At 39.3% G+C, this 21847-nt stretch overlaps 1 protein-coding gene across 6 annotated transcripts in view; it reads right to left on the bottom strand.

Moving 5' to 3' along the window:
- Positions 1-10127: 10127 nt before the first annotated feature.
- TENT4B (terminal nucleotidyltransferase 4B) overlaps positions 10128-21847 on the bottom strand; it is a 70733-nt gene continuing 59013 nt past the window's right edge. For 3 of the 6 annotated variants that reach the window (XM_070388457.1, XM_070388456.1, XM_005902641.3), the window contains 8 exons: positions 21221-21328; positions 19017-19145; positions 18005-18218; positions 16277-16403; positions 16067-16170; positions 15780-15967; positions 13891-14055; positions 10128-12767 (listed from right to left, as the gene is read on the bottom strand). In XM_070388457.1, coding sequence (XP_070244558.1) covers positions 12591-12767; positions 13891-14055; positions 15780-15967; positions 16067-16170; positions 16277-16403; positions 18005-18218; positions 19017-19145; positions 21221-21328 — 1212 coding nt within the window. In that variant the 3' untranslated portion in view covers positions 10128-12590. The remainder of the gene's footprint in view (positions 12768-13890; positions 14056-15779; positions 15968-16066; positions 16171-16276; positions 16404-18004; positions 18219-19016; positions 19146-21220; positions 21329-21847) is intronic. The other 3 variants (XM_005902642.3, XM_070388458.1, XM_070388455.1) reach the window with 3 other exon arrangements.

Here is a 21847-nt window from a genome sequence, read left to right on the forward strand (position 1 = left end):
CCTTGCCCAAGCCAGCCCTCTTCCCCACTCACTCAGCGAGCTCCCAGGATGGTGGCAGCCAGACTCTTCCTCCCAGGCTGAAGGGATTCTGTGGGGAGCCCCTGAAGACCCTCCCCTGACCCCCATCAAGCCTGATCACCCTGAGAGAAGCACACAGCTGGCTGCCACACTGGGTCCAGAGTGTCCCACGAACTTGTTAGGCCCCATTCTTTACACACATGTAGGCAACGAGAAAACACCAGGAATCCGAAGAAAGCCTCTAACCCTGAAAAACAGAGTCCAAGACAATAGGAGGGAGGAAAAAGTTCACAGAGACTATACAGGCAAAAACTGTATCACTAATACTTTCAGAGAGTCAAAAATTTGTCATAACCACAAAATCATATAGGATACTACTTTTTGACAAGGAACATCTGAGGGGAAAAAAAAACCTCAAATGAAACATGATAGCTAAAATGAAAAGCCATTAAAAGGGTTGGAAGATAAAGTTAAGTTGAAAAAAAGTCAGAGATGGAAAATAGAGAAGAAGAGATAAGAAAATGAGAGATCAGTCCAATAGACACAGTTATCAGAATAACTGGCATTCTTGAGAAAACAGAAGAGAGGAAGATAAAAAATGCAAGATTTTCCAGTAATAAAGATCATGCAATGCCAGACTGGATAAGAATTCAGGGTTTCTCAGCACTGAAGTTCATGTGATGCTATCTAATGCCCAGTACAGCTGTTTGAAACAGAACCACCACAGTTCCATAGTAGTGAAATTTCAGGCCATTGAGAACCAAAGAGAAGATCTTAAACATTTTGAAAGAAAGGGAAAAAAAAAAAAAGGTCACAACCAGCTTTTCTCACAACAGTGACAGTGATGAAGGAATGCTTTCAAATTCTGAGGGAAAAATGTTTTCCAACTCAGAATTCTATACCCAGCCAGCCAATCAGTTGAGCATAAATGAAGAACAAAGACATTTTCAGGTGTTTACTGTCTGTGTACCCTTTTCCAGGAAGCTACCGGCTGGTGGTGGTTTAGTTGCTAAGTCGTGTCTGACTCTTGCGACCCCCATGGACTGTAGCCCACCAGGCTCCTCTGTGAATGGGATTCTCAGGCAAGAATATTGGAGTGGGTTGCCACCTCCTTCTCCAGGGGATCTTCCCAACCCAGGAATCGAACCCAGGTCTCCTGCATTGCAGGCAGATAATTTCCCGACTGAGCTATGAGGGAAGCCCAAACTACTCGGCGGGGGGAGGGGGTGTGCTAATGAAAGGAGAGAGTTTATCAAAAAGAGGGAAGCATAGGATACAGAGAACAGGAGGTGCAACACAGGGAACTTGAAGGGAATGTCCAGGTGGGAAGTGGGACAGACCAGGGTGATGTGCACAGGCACAGCTGGACAGAAGCTCCAGGGGAGATGCCTCTGATGTACCTTAGCATGTGGAGAGACTTGGGAAATTGGCAGAGTTTATGGTGAATTATGAAACTCCAATACTTTGGCCACCTGATGCGAAGAGCTGACTCATTTGAAAAGACCCTGATGCTGGGAAAGATTGAGGGCAGGAGAAGGGGACGACAGAGGATGAGATGGTTGGATGACATCACCGACTCAATGGACATGAGTTTAGGTGGGCTCCGGGAGTTGGTGTTAGACAGGGAGGCCTGGCATGCTGCAGTTCATGGGGTTGCAAAGAGTAGGACACGACTGAGCGACTGAACTGATGGTGAATTAACATGGAAAAACAAACACACACACACAAAACACCAGGAAAAACAAACAAAAATTGTACAAAGAAAAAGTTATACATCTCAGTGGATGAGAAGAGCATCCATATAGTAGTGATAGTGTAACCACTGTACACTTGCTAAGCACAATTGAGTGTAACTGTTGGGAGGCTGGGGCACAGAAATTCAGGGTTGGTGGGAAGTCAATACATAATTTCAAGTACGAAAAAATCAAGGAGAGTATTAGAGATATATTATTTAGAGACATGGAAGCAAACACTCTACTCTCCCAAAATGTGGGGAGGTAGAAAGCAGAAGGAATGGAGACAAACTTTTAAAACTATTGGTTTCAAACTATGAACAAAACTGCTGCTCTGGCCTGATCCACCTGCTTCTCACCTTGGCAGGGCCCAGCCCAACCTGTCAGGACCCCCTTGTGCCAGCCTGGCTGCCTTACACACTTTCTCCACAGGCTGTTCTGCGTTACCTTTCCCCCATCACTTGGATCTTCCTGTACAGATGCCTTGCCTACTTACGTGAAAGCACTGTTTTCTTGAATTGGATTTTAAAAACAAGATGCATGATGTAACCACCTTTCAACTATTTTGAGTGCTTGCATGAAACCACATTCCTCAAGATACCTAAGTGATTTAAGTACAAAAGTGATTTGCAATCCAACTTGAGCAATAACTCTTTTGAGTATTGATTGATACACCACTTGATTAGGTCACTTGATACTTTTAACCCTCTCCTTACCTTTCACATTAATGTTGGCATTAAACATTGACATTTTTGGTCACATTGCACTTGAAATATGTGGGTTATTTTCAAATATCTTTTGATATTGATTTCTAACAAAATTCCACAATGATAAGAGAACAGACTATATGACTTCAGTATCTTTAGACCATGAAATTTTTGCACCTTTTCTTTATGTCCCTGGATATGTTCCAGTGTCTCCTGGTTTATAATCTATGGGAACTTGAATAGAATGTATCCTGCTGTTGTGAAAACTGTATAAATTTTAATTATGTTGAATTGGTTCATAGTGCTTTTCAGGCCTACTATATCCTACTTTTCTATTCATTCTATTAAATTTTGAGTAGTTGATATTGAAACTCCATCTAAGTCTTAATTTACCTAAATAACCGTAATAGACAGTGGAACTATATATAACTTTGGAGAAGGCAATGGCACCCCACTCCAGTACTCTTGCCTGGAAAATCCCAGGGACAGAAGAGCCGGGTAGGCTGCAGTCCATGGGGTTGCTAAGAGTCGGAAACGACTGAGTGACTTCACTTTCACTTTTCACTTTCATGCACTGGAGAAGGGAATGGCAACCCACTCCAGTGTTCTTGCCTGGAGAATCCCAGGGACTGCTGAGCCTGGTGGGCTGCCATCTCTGGGGTCACACAGAGTCGGACACGACTGAAGCGACTTAGCAGCATATATAACTTTGCTCTGTAGTTTCAAAGTCTCCTTAAATGTGTTACCATACTTTCATAATTTAAAAAAAATTTGACATTTCTATTTCTGATGGGTTTCTCTTCAACATTTTAATCCTGTTTTCAAGTCTGAATTAGTTACTTGCTTTCTAAACATGCATATAACACAAATTTATGCTATTTCCCAAACAGATGATTTCACATATTAGCTTGGGTTGTTGATGAAAAAAGTCAATCTAAGAAATGGTAAACTCTATTCAGGTCAAACTGAAGATTATAGTTCTCCAGAGAGATCTGAGAACTGCTGAGGAAGTTAGGCAGGGAGGCCAGGTACCTGCAACCAAGCACCCGTCTCAGTAGAAGGTTGCTGCTGGCCATGAGGAACAAACATCTTCGTTAATGGTTTTCGAAGTATAGGAAGATGCAAGATCATAACATAGATGTGTTGTGATATGCATAACAAGATGCAAGGGCTGTAACATTTTCACCTGAAAATATCTGAGAGCCAGTCTCAGAGCACAGGGTGCCTCATGGTGATCTTTACCCTGAATCCCTTTCAGGATGTACTGGGGGTCAGCAGCTGCAGTGGCTGATGACTGGATGCTGAGCCACACTGTTCATTTTACAACCCCTTACCTTTTGGTCTTAATTTTGACCCAAGTTTTGGGAGGCATTTTGTGACCAAGAATGCTTGGTCCCAGGTCAGGCAAGGATTTCGTTGATAGGCCACTCAACTTGCTATTAGTGGACGAGGCCCTGTTAACAGTAGCCAGAAACCTCTGGGCCGCCTGTCTTACGTCTGTTATGGCCCAGGAAGTGGTTCCCTCTTGTCGCTTCTTCCCACATATGGAGTTACACTATTATAATTATCTATTTGATCAGTTGTTTCAAGTTGCCTAAATCATCGGCTATAGTGAAGGACAGGGAAGCCTGGCGTGCTGCAGTACACGGGGTCACAAGGAGTCAGACACGACTTAGCAACTGAACAACAACAATCATTAATTTTACCTGCGGTTCAGTTACACGTTTGGTAATGGAAGAAACAGTAATCCTGTAAAATAGGCAAAATACAAGTAATATAGCTAGTAACATTAATAAGGTCCTAAGTTTTTAAGAACTTCCATCAGGTACAGCCCAGTATGACTCCAGGTCATCTGACCAGTGCATTTTGCACCAACTGGCATCTTTAAGGAGAATAATATAGTGGCATCGTACATAAAGTCTACCAAAGATGTCTGCATGTACAAATTATCATGACTCCTTACAGGACTGAGAAAGGAATATTATCTTTTAAGGAGTTACATGGCTGGCATCAGAAAGAGAAAAAATTTATATTCATGGTTCAGCAGGTATTTCTGCTCTTGGGGGTGTCTGGCTACTGCATAATGGAGATGTACATAGAGGGGAGGGAGGCAGCCCAAACAGGCAGAGTAAACTTTTATCTTTCAATTTTTGTCTTGCCATAAAATGTGAATTTTTTATCTCATTGGTATTTTTAAGTGGTTTTCTTAGACAAGAAGTATAAAGCATGTTTTTCATAAAAAATGGTCCCAACTTAAAAGTCGAAGTTGTTGTATTCCTAAGCTAACCTGCTAAATATAGACCATCTCATCAGACTTTACTGCTAATGAACAGAGACTATAGCAGAAATCCTACCATCACATAAGAAAGTAGCGCTTTAGAAAATGATAGTTCCTAAAGATTACAGAGATCACCATCCGAAGTTTCCCACAGCTACTGTTCATCCTTTTTCCAACAAATTTTTCCAGTAGATTTTTCCAATAAAACCCAAGGCAGTTCTCTGCTTTCTCCTGACCCAAATAGCTGGATTCTTTTCCTCTCCAGAGTTCCCTTTCTTGGCTCACTGTATGATTCATTCTGCTTTAAGACAACTTATTTTTACAGAGAATTTTATGGATGTTGCTGCTACAGTTATTGAGGGGGGTCTTAAAAGATTAAGTTAAGGGGCAAGTGGGTGGAAAATGAACAATACAACTTTATCAGTTGTACCAGAGGCATTTTTTTTTTAAACATGGAAATACAGAAAAAAGTAGCAGGGTGTAGTTTCAAACAACCATGTTGCATTTATAACACTTGGTGGTGGTTTGGTGGTTTAGTCACTAAGTCACGTCCAACTCTTGCAACTCCATGGACTGTAGCCTGCCAGGCTTCTCTATCCATGGGATTCTCCAGGCAAGAATACTGGAGTGGGTTGCCATTTCCTTCTCCAGGAATCTTCCCAACCCAGGAATCAAACCCAGGACTCCTGCACTGCAGGCAGATTCTTTACCAACTGAGCTACAAGGGAAGCCATTTATAACATTTAAATCCTAACAAAAGTATCAAAAAGCAACTCATGAAAATTCACCTAAAAGATAAACTGGGGGACTTTTTTTTTTTCTCTCAGTAAAAGTTCAGAAGGAAAGTGCCATCAAACAGCAGTTATTTTATAAAACCCCAATCCAAGTTGAGCTGAAAAGTGCTGGACATTTCATAAGCGCTTATTAGCTTAAGAGCCTTGGGGCATCTGACATGTGAATTTACCAAAGCTACTTACAAGCAAATGTTAGCATATAAAAAAGTAGTAGATCTGGATGTGCAGACATGGAAAGACCGCTAAAGATCTCTCTCTGTGATAGGGGATTTGCAGACTACTACAGAATGATACCACTTATGTAAGATGGGAAAAAGACCCCTCTGAAATTATATTTGTGCAGATGTATTTATGTATAAAAATGTACTTTTTAAAAACTGGGAGTACACATCCCCAAATATTAAAGTAGCTGGCTCTAATATTGAGGGATTAAGAGGGTGAAGGGTAAATAATTCCTTTTATGTAGATATTTACATATTACATTTCTTCACAATATAACATACACTCATATATTAGTTGAGGAATGGAAGTAAATTCACTGGGTATATGGACAAAATTGTTCTGTACATTGTTTATTTTCCAATTTACTTTGAGAAATTTCTGGGATGCTATTTAACAGGATTATACTTTATTGTTTTTTAAAAAAGAACATTTCCAGTAAAAATGTAAGAGGTGAACAGAAGAAACGAGGCTGGAGTGGGCAGTCTGGTTTTACCAGCCAGTTGCCTACAGACTGCTGAGCAACTCTTCACCCGAAACGAAGCTTGTAATTATCCCGAAGCAAACAATCCAGGATTTTCCCCACCACCAGTCAGGTTCCCAAGTCCTTGCCATTGGACTGCCAGTTCTGCCCCCTGGGTGAGCAGGGATTCTGAACACACGCTTTGGTTGCACTTGATTATTAACCCTGCTTCTCTCTGTTCTTCGGAGAACCTAACATTTTCATTACTCTATTGTCTGTGTAATCTGCTCCACTGAACATGGTGACTCAATTTCTTAGTACAGCAAGCACAACCTTTTATATTAAAGCAAAGGATAAAACTGTGCCGGTACTTGCCAACATCCAAATTCAAAGGAGTCAGTTCCCATAGTCTTACAATGGCTATGGGGAGGCCAAAAGGGTATCTTTGGCTATGATATGTGTGCTCAGTCACATCTGACTCTGCAACCCTTTATGCTATAGCCCGTCAGGCTCCGCTGTCCATGGGATTTTTCAGGCAAGAATATTGGAGTGGGCTGCCATTTCCTCCTCCGGGGGATCTTCCCGACCCAGGGGTTGAAACTACATCTCCTGTATTGCAGGTGGATTCTTTACCTGCTGAGCCATCGGGGAAGCTAGGACATGGGCAAGAGGGAAAAAGAAAAGCATCTTCAAGCTTCTACCACTCCTCTGCTGGCATTAAAAAAAATGAAAACCCACAGAAATACTATCTGTACATATACAAGACAACCTCTTAGCAGTGCAAACTGGGCTGTCCTTAGAATTACAAAGTAATTTTTTACAGTAACTATTCAAGTCTTACATAAAGGCTCATACCAGAGGTTTTGAAGATAAATCAAAGCACAAAGCCTTTATTGAATTGCAGATTGTGAATAATAAACCCAATGGTAAGCACTGGGGGCAGATGTGTGTAGAAATGCAATTTATAAAATTTTTAAGGCAAACAATTCACATCTTTGAAGAAGTCGTCGTTAGCTTAAAAAAGAAAAAAGCTTCCAGATGTGCAATTCACTCATAGCATTGTTAACTGGTGCCCAGTGATAAGACCTCAGGAAATGTCGAGATTTCATAAATCATTTGTATCAAATCTCATTTTCTGGTAAATTCCTTAGTGCCTCTGCAGCGGTAACTAGACAAGATGATTCAAACCTCCAGCACCTCACAGGAATCCGCATTTCTTAACACAGAAGGCAATGCTAATCAAAGAAGGAAATAAATAAAAGGTTATTAAAAACAAACATAGGTTCATCAAACTGCTAAATACATGTTTCTATGTATGTTCCACTAAAAAAGGTTTATCTCAACAGTCTTTCACATTTCATATCTAGAAACTACACTAGCTGCCACCTAACTTCTCATCTTTAACACCACGTTGACGAGATGGTGCTTTTTAGTCCTGAGTATAGTGTGAAGACTCTGATATTTATAACAAGTCTTTGAAATGTTTCATAATTACAGGACTTTCAAAAGACTTGACTTTGGAAATTTCAGCATGTAAAAACCAGAGAGAGGTGATCTTAAATTTTAATAGAGATTATGTTTAGGGACAAAGAAACACACAACATAAACTGCAACCAAATATAAAAGTAGTATGAAATGATTTAGAAACAGCTATGAATTGCACAGAACCCAAGCGGAAAGGTGAAGATAAACTGAAACTCCAACAACGTGGCTGATACCCACAAATCTCATTCTCTTTAGAAGGGATGGTGGACTAATCCATGAGACAAGGACTGAATTTCACCTAGTTACTGGTTTTAGAGCGTGCTTCTCCTGGGCCTCTTTCATCTCCCCTCCCACACACCCCAGCAGTGCGTAAGGACCAGCTTGCTTCATAATCTCTTGTTACCAAAAGCATCTTTAAGAAAAAACAACACTCCTAAGAAATTCTCCCAGACTGCTTCCGTGGTGCAGACCTTCCCTGTAATCAGGACACGGAGAAGCTGCTGCAATGAAGCCACGACTGTGTGGAACCAAAAGGACTTAAATTAAAACGCAAAACATAAGATGATGTGCGAGTACCAATCAACATGTTCGCTGAAATACACGGAATAAGAGAACACCTGATTTCCCTGTTAGCATCTGTTCCTACTGACATGGCTAACGTTTCTCTCAGAAAATCCAGGAAGCACCTCACGTTTTCAGTCGTCAAAGAGGATGCGCTATCTCTGTCGCTCTGGTTCAGCTGCTTTCTGAAGTGTTACCTCCTTCAGGCGAGCAGAATGTGGACTGGGCTAAATTTAAACTTAGTAAGGCACACACTCAAGTAGAAAATGTAAAGCCAAATACTCAGGGGAAAAAAAAACCCAACCTGACACAAGTACAACAAACATTAGCAGGGTAGCAGTTTATTAGCCAAAAATTCTCCTTAAATATTTCACTCTGGATAGCCAACAGATCAGCAGCCTTTCCAAGGAACTGCTCACATGTATCTCTGCTCTCACTTCAGTACTACATCATTCTCTACACATTTCACCACATGAACTACATCACCGATGACCATCAGGATAAACCGTAACTATGAAATATAACTTGCCCACTCAGGTTTAACAGTCATTTATTGAATACGCTGCTCACAAAATACCATATGAGAATGTGGCTTTCCACTAACTCAAACAGTTAATGAGAGTAAGAACTGATAGATAAGCATGCACTCTTCTGATTATTTATTTGACATTTAAATACTTATCACAGCAAAACTGGGGCTATCTCTTTTTATACTTTACCATTTAATGTTTGAAAAGTTAACTGACAAGCAACTAATTTCCTATCAACAATCTAGAGTTAGTGACTGAAACTCTTAAGAACTCAACAGCATGTGGTTTAACTCAAGGAACTGACTGGTTTCAAGCTTCAGATCAATGTTAAAATTGGGAAGGTATGCCATGAACAATAAAAACATCAGCAAAACTTATTAACAATACCCTATGATGGTGATTCCCAGGGATTTCTACAGAGCAACCTAAGAAATTACAGCCTTGTCACTAGAGAGGTCTTTGCAATGAATACATGTCCAGTAATACAGTCCTGTAGCTCAGAGCCGTCATACTCTCTTGTGACTCAACTACAGCTCAGAGTCCCCAAACACTAGTCCATAGGTTAAGGGAAATACAGTGTACACACACCGTAACATGGGGAAGGGAACAAACACATGGAGATATGTACACACACCGTAACATGGGGAAGAAAACACATGGAGATATGAGACTCCAGCAGAAAAAAAAAAGACTATTAACATGCTCTCCCTACCACACGTTGCTCTGTGAAGACTTTATCCAGGAATATGTGGAGCCAAAGCAGATAACCTAAATATTAATGAGAGGCTCAAAATCCAAGTAAAACACTCAAATCAGAACGAACATATAATAATATGGTCAACTGTTAAAAGACTGGAAGGCAACAGTAGACCCCACAGGTCAAAGCTAGATTTGCAAGCCATGTGCAGCATCTCCAAACAAATCAAAGACACTAAAAACTGGGCACCTTCAGAAGAAAAAAAATGCATTCACCCTTATCATCAAAGCATAACCGCTCAGACTTTGCGCTGACGGACCCCTCTTTGACACATCAGCGCCTCTAAAAACCAGTACTGATAAGCTTATTATGACTTTTTAAGGAGTTTCCACACCAGCCACGTACACATACGTGACCGCCAGAGAAATGTCACCACAGTAAGGCAGAATTTGAAAGGTCCCTCTCTACAAGTACTAGCACAGGAAGGTTATGACCCATGGATATGGATGGACTGTAGTATCTAAATGGCACGTTTCCGACATAGTCACAAAATCTTTAGACAAAGTATTTAAACTCAAAAAATAAAAAAAGACAGGAGTCAAATACAGAGATGAAATGTACAAAACAAATGAGCAGGCAAACTAAAAGTTCTTGAAAGTATTTTACTTCAGGTTGAAAAATGAACAGCTTCCACACTGTTCATTGCAAGATACACAGTATTCACGAATACAATGCTGGTCATTTGAGGAAATGTACACACCTCAATTTCTCCTTCATGCTTTTCTTTTAGAAAGATACTGTTTACCAAAAAGAAACGTCAGCAGTACAGGAAAAACTATTTTCCCAATAAATTTACGAAAACCTAAGATTCCCAATGGAATCAAGATTATCTTCCCGCTACCACCACCTTAATATAATCACATGCTTATTGGAACACTAATATCTGCACCCTAAGAGTACATTTACTTTCAACAATGAAGGTGATTCTTGAAAACAAAACAAAACTTCAGTGTGGTAAATGTAACATGGGTCTCTGCAAGTATTAAGTGTCTGAAATAGGCAGCTAATACTGGATTTAATATTGTTTTATAAATAATTGTTCCCTTAGCAGTAAACATAAGTCTACACATTCACAATAATCCTAGAAAATAAATACTGTGATTATGCACAATGTTATGACAAACTAGTTTCAAAAAAACAAAAGCTCAACATCTTGATAAAAATTCTGATCAGAATAAAATGTGACTCTAAAATTTCAAACATTGTCAAAATAACATCACATTTAAAATCTTCCACGCTTTACACAAGTATTATGAATTTCCAGTTTTGGAACACATTTTTCCATTGTGAATTAAAATACGAACATATTGAAAACTGTTAATTTCAGTGATGACATCAGTTTTGGTCTTATTTTAGCATTATTTTCTTTATAAAAAGTTGCACTAAGTGTCCATTAACGGTCTGGTTGGTCTTCAGTATTTCATAAACGTATATAAAAGAAATTCCTAAAAGCCAATAATAGTACTTTATATGTGTATATATATATATATATAAAAGAATCTCATCTCAGAAATGGCTGTAATTAACAGAGCCACAGACACTGATGCTAAACATAAAAGCGTTCACCTTGAAAGAAAGCATTTTCAGAAATACCACTTACATTCTATTAAGTATTTCCAACTGAGTTTCAAACTCAACACGTGATGAATAACAGAATGATACATCTCATTTGCACTCAAAACTGACCACAACCAAAATTTACAGTATGATTGAAACAAGCCAATGTTTAAAAAAGTTTTAATTAAAGATAACAATTCCATGAAAGGAGAGGATAAAGAATGGGATGACAAGAAGTATTTGGTCTTAATAAGGCAATACAAAATAGATCCATTATCAAAGACCATTTAATTTTTAAAGATCAACAATACCAAAAGCATAAAGTGGAGTTTAAGAAAATAGTTTTTTATAAGTATGATTTAATTAAAGCTGTTTACAGTTATTCTCTCCCACAGTTGTTAAGCATGAATTTAAAAAAGAATAAGAGATGAGAAAAACAAGCACACGCAGCACACAGGGTTAGAGGAGCCAGCATGCAAAGTCTGTGGAACTCGAGGTTTCACTGCAACAGGAATGGGACCAGATGCGGGTGGCCTTTTTTTTTTTTCCCTATTAGGAAGAAAAAAAAAAAAAGACTGCAAAGGAAACAAACACGAAGTCATGTAACTGCCCACTGCCCAAGACGACAGCACTATAGAAAACAGTTGCAAGTTAATTCTTAGAGATGACTAGAGATTTTTCAGTGTTTACACAAAAGTACATAGTACATTTTTTTTTTTTTTACAAAATAAAATAAACGTCATTTGCCACCATAACCTTTTCTTTAGAGGAAAATTTTTGCAGCAGGTCACAAGGGTTCTATTAAGTCATTTCAATGCTGAGGAAACAAATTTGAGTAATAGAACTAATCACTTCCCTATAGATGGATGTTAAGATGACAATTCAGATTATTTTTCGAACTAATCCTGAGAAAAATCTGTTTACAATTTAAACAGTAATGTTATGTAAAAAGTATTAACAAATCCACTATTACAAATATCAATTTCCTATATGGTCATCTATATATACACACAATAAAATGGTAAATATATGCAAAAATATTAAAAAAAAAAAAACATGCACAGATCACTTTCCCCTTTGAAATTTGGACTTCCTATATGATACCTGTGTTTTCCTTCCCCACCCCATCCTCTGAAATTTTCTTGTGTCTATCACCCTACCCACACTGAATACTATCCGCTATAACTCTGCATAAAGCCAATGAGAAATAGATTTATTTTACATTCAAGCTTTAAATCTTAAAATGACCCTGTTATAGCATATGACTTATCAAATGAGCAGCCTTTTTTTTTCCCCTTTTTTGCTTGCTTTTTGTTTTTGCAGTTGTCAGTCTTCATGATCCATTCCGTGGCGAGCTGGGAAAAAACGCAGTTGCTAAATCAACGTCTGAACAGGGTAAGGCTCCCGAATGTCTCCCAGGAGTCCCTATCCAACTGTCCTTCGCGTGAGATCATTGCACACAGAAGACAGTCCGTCGCACGACGCCGACTATCTACAAAGGTCTGAGAGGGGGGCGTCCCTCTTGTGTTTCCTCTTTTTGCCATGGTAATACTGATTATTTGATTTCCCTTGATGTTGTTTGTTTGTCATCAAGGAACCATGGCTTGTTTGGGTTGTACCTTGGAAGCCTTTGCTGGAAGAACGAAAGAGCCTTGTTGATCCGTGCTGCAGAGAAGGAAAGCGGTCAGAAAGACATCAGTATTGCGATTCAACACAGCGCTTGTAAGACCTCCCTTGGGAGTTTTCATAATTAGGAACACACTGACTTATCTAATAGGCAGAAAACCATGCTAAGGGGTTAACTCTCTGAGGCTTACATAATTTTTTAATGGAAATATGAAAAAACGTAAGACCACTTCTTAACAGAGTACATGGAATTTAAGTTTTTCTTAAGGAACCTATCGATCAATACATCACATAATAGATGGCATTACTGGAAGAAGCTGTTAATTAGATATGCAGATGTGTTGCCAGGTCAGGGGTCACCACGGCTAGCCACTCTTTTCCGGCTATCACACGTCACTTCAATGGCCATTTCTAAATGAGTCTGTGCTTGGTGCACATGCACACATGTGTAAAGCTGTACAGATAAAGTGGATTCTGTGAGTTAAGTCAGACATGTGGTGACTGACTTAATGGTCAATCTCTACTGTCAAGGGGCCTTCCCAGGGTCCCTGATGTACTGGAGAGGGCGTGATGGCCTTAGGCCAGAGTCCAGTATGAAATGGCTTCTTCCCCTCATGTTGATTCATTACTCAAGATGAATAAAATTTTAGGCACCTAAAAAGCTTACAAGAGTGTCTCTGTGGCCTTTTTAAGTCAAAGCTAAAGCTAATCAGCTGACCATGGCTGACTGCATCTGGGTATTGAATTTTAAAATAAAAAAGGATATGTTCTTCTCAGATTGTGCAACATAGCAGGGAGGTCATGCCAAAATTTCATGTGAGTTTACTTCAGGTACAACTGAAACTTTTTATAACTTGAAGCAAATATTTGTATGTTGTGTATCTGTAGTAAGGTGTTGGCTAGACCAGACATCTTATAAAGAAGCACCAGTTGCTAGATTTCCACAAAGGTTTATGTTACATGGGATAATCGGGACACCCTGTTACTAGAAGCACTGTCATGCTCTGGAACCTCTTAGAATAAAATACATTTGTTCTTTAACCTAGGGCTTTCTTCAAAGCCATAATGTGTGTGTATACACATGTGTACATGTATATGCACGTACAAAACTCTAGGTATTCCACACTCAACACTGACAATTAAAAACACAAGCTGCACACACCTGGGACTTGTTGGTGCTGTTGGGTGTGTTAGTGGTCTGGGTGCTCTGCATCTTCCCGCCTGTCTGAGAGGACTCCAAGGACACGTCCTGCGACCCTACCCGGTTCCCAGTGGACGGACGGCAGAGCAGCTGTTTCGGGGTTTTGCATGGTGTCGCGTCGGAATCCTAACACAAGTCACGTGAGTTATAACGTGACAAGTAATGATTTAGACGTTCAACATTAAGAAAGGAAAACAACTTCAGCTAAGCACTCTCTGGACTAAGTCTGAACATCTGTGAGTTAAAGGAAGCACACTGAGGAATTTATAAAATTAACTGCTTAAGTTCTCCTCCGAAGGTTTAAAGTGGCTTATTTTATCAGAGAGTTTCTGTTCATTGTTAAATCCACTGACCACGCCTGACCCTGTTAATCGGCCTTGAAGGAGCTCCCAGAGGTCCAAGCTTATCCGCATTCTTATTTACAGAAAAGGAACCACGGTATAGTGGAGCGAGCATGGTGAAGAGTGAGCGCCTACGTGCAGTGCCTGAGTCAATGTCTTCAACCAAATACACAACAATCACTTCACAAGATTCACTCTCTGAGAGCGATGACAACTCAGTGCTCCCTCCAAAAAAACATGCCGAGTAGACCGGACTTCCCAGAGACGCCGGGCCGAGCCCCACCCGTCTGTGGGCTGCCTGGGCCGTGACTGCTCCTCTCCCCAAGTCTGCCCTGGCCCTCGCACTCTGCCCAGCAGCTCAGAGACACACACTCTCAGTCCCTAGAGCTCCCTCTCATGGCGTCTCTGCTTCCGCCCCTGTGTCTGTGACAGCCAGCTCAGCACTCTGTCCTCCAGGGCTCTGCTCTAGGAACCAGAACAGCACACAAGCAGATTCCGCATGTGAGGATTTATGATTCCATGATGATAAATGGTCGTCAACAACAAAAAACTGTCTTTTTCACATTGAGCTTATTTTTTGTCATGTATACTTATAAAAGTCAATAAAGGCCATTTTAGATTTCAATTTTAAACAAACTCAAAAGTAACTCTGATGAGGATAAGTAATGTAGGTAGGTATAACTGATACTAGAAAATTCTATGAGGATAAGAGAGAAAGTAGATTAGGGGTTTCCAGGGCATGGTGGAGAGAAGAAATTAGGGGCTACTAAAAGGTTTCTTTTGGGGTGATGGAAATGTCCTGGAATTAGATAGTGGTGAGGGCTATACAATACTATAAATATCCCCCCCAAAAAAAAGCCACTTAAATTGTACATTTATAAATGGTGATTGAGGGGGTATATATATTTATATCCCACTTTTATAAAATTTTGAAGGACAAAACTAATTGATGGTATTAGAAAAATCGTAACAGTGGTTACCTCTGACGGTAAGATTGGGGATTGACTAGAAAACATCTGGGGAGATGTTAATAGTCAACATCTTGTTAGGATTTTGGGTTACACATGTGTATGCATTTGTTAAATGTATAATTAAGATTTCCTTACATGTTAATTTTATATACAAAGAAAAAACGACAAACATTGAACTGTGGGTAATGACAAGCACAGGAGAGTACTTTGTAGGAAGTATCCTAACATCTGTGCAACTTTGAAATGTGGTAAAGAATAAGATGAATTAGTAAATGAATGGATAGCTCTGTGTAAGCCAGTATAATGTTAATGACAGAGTCTAGTGGTAGTGTATACGGATGTTCACTAAAATTCTTTCCCTTTCTGTTGTATGCTTGAAAATTTTAACACAATGTTGAGAAAAAGTACAATCATTAAAGTTATTAAAATTTCTGAGGAACAAATAAGAAAATGAGTTAGCCATGGCTCTCTAGATAGAATTATCCCAGCAATAGAACCCCTAGGGGCTAGGTGTAGAAAACCATGTCTTCATACTTACAACATCACTAGAGCTGGACTGTGTGGCTGAAGAGGAAGACACTGGACCTGATGAAGAGTTTGAAGAGTGTTTACTAATAGATTCCGAAGTTTTACTTCTACATTTTCCAAGGGCTTCATTTTCTTCAGATAGATTATTATTACATTTATCTAACTGCTGAGTATCTACTATCAAGGTAACACCATTTCCTGAAAGAGTGGCAAAAGATTGGAAAACGTTTCTTCCCATTAAGCACACATAACACAGAAAAGCCTCTAATACTCAATCGATCAATGAAAAACTCTTACCGTTGCATGAAGGCTCGGGCCTATTCTGCAAGCCCCACTGCTTTGATATCCAATCTCTATATGTGGCAACTTCATCTGTTACTCTAATTATTCTACCTAATATGCTGCAAGTGTTAAAAAAAAAAAAAAAAGAACGAAGGTACATTAATTCGAAGATAAGAAGTCGCAAACAATTTTGACGCAATGGGCTGATTTTAGTGAAACTTTTACCTCTCTGTCTCATTGTTGGGATAGTACTTTGCTATTGGTGATACAGCATGACTCAGGACAACGTAGGCATAATCAAAGGCCTGTTTCACCTGCATGGCCCCATATGAACTCCTTCCAACATCATTACCTTCAAAAGAAATATATACATAACATATTAAAATTTACTGTGGCTTAATATGAACTGAAAGTTCACGAGCCCTCTTCTGGGAGAGCAAGGGCAATCACTGTCCTCAGAATATGAGCCGCTAGTTGGCCCCACAGCTCCCCAGGCTCTAAACGTGTAGATCATGCATAAATATGTCATTATGGCATATAAATTGCCTGAATGTCTTCTGGCCCAACAGGGACTAGCCCTTACACAGTTATGAAAATAAAAGAAGCAACTGCCTATTTTCTCCTAAGAGTGAAACAAAAACAAAACTAAATTAGAAATACCTATTTTTTTGCTTGTTAGCTTTATAAACCTCTCCTGCACTACATAATGAGCTCCTAAAAAGCAAGGACCATCTTACTGAAAAAATCCTTTGTGTCCTTTACGTAGAGCTGGCTTTCAAAGAACATTTACTCAATGAATAATCTATTACTGTTTATAAGATGGTTCATTCAGCCAGAAAAGGGCTCCTAGGAAACTATTCTTTTAACTTTTTTTCCTTACTTATTTTCAAAGTCAATACGTGCATGCGTGCTAAGTCACTTCAGTCGTGTCTGACTCTTTGCGACCCTGAGGACTGTAACCCTTTAGGCTCCCCTGTCCACAGGATTTTTCCAGGCAAGAATACTGGAGTGGGTTGTCATGCCCTCTTCCAGGGGATCTTCCTGACCCAGGGATCGAACCGGGGTCTCTTAAGTCTCCTTCATTGGCAGGTGGGTTCTTTACCACTAGCGCCACCCTGGAAGCCTCTCTCTCTATATATATATATTATATATATGTATGTATATTCAAAGTCAACACATTAAAGCAAATGACTAAAAGCATTTCTACTGACGTCCAATAATGCAGAATCTAAATATTTTACAATTATACCAGGAAAAAATATTGTCCAGAAAAATTAGAATACAAGCAAGCAACATAGAGCTTCATGAAAAGAGGAGGAATTAATTTTCCACTCACTTTCAAGCCAACGTAAAGCTGGAAAAAGCACACTATGCAAAATTAAAGAAGGAAGAAGGGTCCAAAAGGAAAATAAACTGTCTCTTGGTACCCTCTCTCTCAAGAACTCTGAAACATATAGTGTGTCTCAGAATCCTCACTTACATCCCTGGCTGACAACTGGTTAGAATCAGGAGCAGTAAGGACTAAAGAGAGAAGAACTTAAAATGGCTATCAAACTGGAGACGCACAAACCCACCCACAGAGCTAATATCTGTTCTTCTTTGCTTTTAAGAGTCAAATAAATTTTACTCCTATCCCCACTCATTTGCAAGCATACAATGTGTTTTTCTGGTGTGTGTGTTTATGTTCATGTGTTTGCTTATAAAATATCTTGAGGAAAAATGAATGACTACAATTACAAGTTAATCCTTAATTTTTCACCTGAAGAGAGTTTAAAGTACAATATAATGACTAAGCCTTTTTTGGACTGAGCTGAGTGGCTTGCAGGATCTTTGTTTCTCAACCAGCGACTGAACCTGTTCAGCAGTGAAAGCTCAAAGTCCTAACCACTGGACCTCCAGGGAATTCCCAATGCCCTCTTCGTGAATGTCCATAAATTTACCTAAATTCAATACCTGGTTGTAAAGGATCTTCTATATAAAGCATGGATGGCCTGTAGCCGTCTAGCATATTTTTCTGTACTTCATCTTTGGCCACATAGGAACCACCATCCTTTATTCGGATGCCAGTCTTTAAATAATTGAAGTGTCGTCCATATAATTCAAAAAATTCTATTAAGAGAACACCATAGTTTGTATTGGGGATGCAAGCATCTTCCCTGGGATGTAACTAAAACGAGAAGAAAAAAAAAAAAAATTACATTGGATTTTCTCTGAATTCAAGGTGAGGACAGTAAATGACATTCTAACTTCTATAAACAATATTATTACAATTTTAGTTTCACAGAGCAGCCAACAGATAATAGAGTTAGAGAAGACTAATTGTAACAGTACTTGTGTTATAGACAACCGAAAGTGCCATGGGCGCGGGTGGAACCCAAGGGTGTAGGTGGAGCCCACGGGTGTGGGGGATAATTTACGAGGCTGGATTTCACAGCTGCCCAGGATGTTGAGAGAGTCGGCTTGGCCCAACATCAAGGAAGTCATTCTGACTCACCAGCAGAGTCAGGCAGCTGGCAACACTGCTGTACCACATGAGCACGCTCACTGAGGATATTAAGACTTCCAACACATCTTACCCAGACAGCGAGTGAGACTCAACTGTAAGTCTCCACTTAGAATAGTAACTGCTTAGAAAGACATTCTTATTTTTGGCATTTATGTTACTATGCACACCTATGGAAACTGCACCATACTTTTTGTGTTAAAATTTGTAGTGAAAAGTCTCAAAAATATTAGAACACATGAGATTAAAAAAAAAAAAATTCTTTCCTTGGGATTTTAAAATATTTAATTGCTAAATTATAAAAAAGGTACCTGGTTTAAAGGGTTTAAAGGGAAAAGTTGTCAGTAACCAAGGGAAGTATTCTAATTAGAGCTTGAGTAAAATTTTTTTCCAAAATGATTCCCAGCTGATTTATTTAACAAAAAACATTTAGTGTACACTAGCAGGGTATAACTTACTTACCTGAAGGAAACTTACTGCCATTAAAAAGAGACTATAAGAACCAATTCCACCCGTAAATACTTCATTAAGGTCCCTCTGTAATAAGAACTGTTTCAATACTAAAACCAAATATGGCAATACAGGATATTTCTGGAAAAGAAAATTACATTTTCAATGAATTCCTACATCAGTAATAGCTGGAACATTAATAGCATAAATGGTCTCTCAGTATAAACTGGTCCTTACATGACGAACTTTGGTGAAGATATATACTTGCGCACTTTAAAAACAAACTATAAAAAAGTAAGCTCTAAGTAACTGAGGATTGTGTCCTCACATCTAAAACCCCAAACACAGAGAGCACCCCAGCATTCACTATGGGACAGAACACTAGCAATACCTATCGCGTGACACTCATTTTATGATTTACTGAACAAGTCTCGATTGTAAATAGATAAAAGAAACGGTAGGGGACGACGTCTCAACTCTCAAAGCAGTCAATCCGTGGGATTTTAAAGAACCACTTCTGTAAGTAGAACGGCACAGGCAGACCAGGCCCTCCAGGTGATCCTGCGGAGCCCAGAGCAGGTCACCCTGCCTGCGGTCCTCGGCGAGGGCAGGTGAACACGCAGCCCACCTTCCGTGCCTTACAAGGAAGGGCGCGCACACCCGCGGGGGCAGAGGAGGACAGCCTGAGTCCATCTTTCACTTAAGCTCGTTCTCAGTAAGTCCTCTCCGCAAGTAGGGCCCCGGAGTAGGGACTCCGAGAACAAAGCCGGCAACACACGTGGAGAAAGGAGCCTTAACGAAGCCACTAATCGCCATTCTTTCCTTGACGCTTATAGCGCACACGCACCGCTTCCTTAAGGAAAAAAAGCGTTTATACTTTGGCAAATCATGTCAAAGTAAGCGAGCGTGAGAAACAACAAAAATATGGAGAAATAAACATTTTTAAACACTATGGTTGAACTCGGAAATAGATGTAGTCTCTTTAAAGAACAATTAAGCAAACTGCCAAGAGAATTTTCTCTGCATATATCCTCTGACCCAGAAATTCCATTTCCAGGAATCTTCTTACAATGTATTAGTGTAAAGAAAGATGCAGACGTGGAAGATGCTCACCAAGCGCTTTTTGTAAAAGCAGAAGACACTGGGAGCAACACGGGGAGAGCTGCCTGCACAAGGCATGGCCCATCCTGAGGAGGGTGGCCAATGAGAAGACTCAAGAAACTCCTGACTGCTGACACAAAAATCCTCCAAAATAGCAAGTTTTAAAAAAAAAGTATGACATCATATATATGGTATGCTATTTCTTTAATGAAAAATCTCAAGAAGATGATAAACAAAGAAAAGAAGTTGATGAAGGCAAATCCTATGTAGCTGATCTAAGCAGACAAAGTAAACTCACTTTTTGCTACCCTTTTATAATAGGTTTTTTTTTTTAATTATGTGAATTATTCTCAATTTTTTAAAAAGTTTCTTTTCTGGTAAAAAGAAAATTTACACACACCCAGTATCTCCAAAAGAATGGGATTAAGGATATTTTCTTTCTCTGCACATTTCACATGAGAATATAATGTTTATCACATGAGAGTTATAATTTTTTCTTACATAAAAATAAAAAGGTGAACTCGAAGAACTGCTAAAGAAAAAAATCAAATGGAGAGAAAAGATAATTTAAGCCAAAGCAGTGCAGAGTTTTAGTTTAGGGAGAAAAAAGCCAATGCGTCCAGCTGAAGATGGTGTTGATAAATTGTGAACTCTCTAGGAAGAAAACAGAACAAGCAGAAACAGACTTAAATCACTCCAAGATAAGGGAAGGACATCTGCAGGACCTACCGCGCAGGTGACTCGGGGATTAAGACCTAGAAAAGGCTCCTAGAGAGGGTCTTAATTGGAACTCCTGCGAGACTGAAAGCAGACAGGAGTGAACTGCGTGGCATGACTCAGCCCGAATCTCCCTAAGAGGAAGGATCTAGGGCAGAGAAGCTCTTCAAAGGCTTCCTCAACCCTTAATTCTTACCTGAGGCCACACTATAAATTACTGATTATGACAAGCAGATTCAAGGAAAGTAAAAACCACCGCACAGAAAAGAAGCATTTGTCAGCAATACACATATAAAAATAGTTTAGCCAAGTATACCAAAACACCACCACAACAGAGTTTCAAAACATAACTCCATTTTCTAATAGTCTCATTGAATAAACACTATGAATTCTCTGACCTTGGTAAAATCTTTGATGAGGTCAGCTGCTCTGACGCCATTCTGTACATTAAAGCTGATATCAACTTTCACTTCGGTAAAAGAATCTGTTAATTTAATAATAGGTACCTAGAAAGAAAAGAAAGGTAAAACTTAAATACGTCAGACAAGTTAAATGACAAGTCGGAGGACGGAAGGTTACCAGAGCTGAGATCCTGACCTTCTCAGGAAGACTTTAAACACTGAGTATTCTGAACACATACCAGAGTAGACTTGGCTGTCTAGATATCTTATGTTGCATATTTAGCTTTTAAACTCATGCAGTGTATTTTGGAATTTCTACTGATTCAGAGTTTTGAAACAAAGTAACAGAAACTTTTCTCGACATTAATCTACTTTGGAGAACTGTTTCCAACACAAGAAGATCAAGAATTATGAATGTCGGCCCACAGCACCAAACTGTTTCCAGTAAGAAAACTGCTAGATTCTTAAGCTACACACACAATAAGTCACTGGCATTTTTGGTCAGTTTTGCAAATAGCCCAAAAAACAACCAGACAAGAGAACTTAAAATGTAATAATTATTCTCAAATGAAAAATGATGGAATGGTTTATACAAAGTATCAGAAATTCTTTTAAAAAAAGAAA

Source organism: Bos mutus, chromosome 18 (genome assembly GCF_027580195.1).
Source record: "Bos mutus isolate GX-2022 chromosome 18, NWIPB_WYAK_1.1, whole genome shotgun sequence".
Classification (NCBI taxonomy): Eukaryota; Metazoa; Chordata; class Mammalia; order Artiodactyla; family Bovidae; genus Bos; species Bos mutus.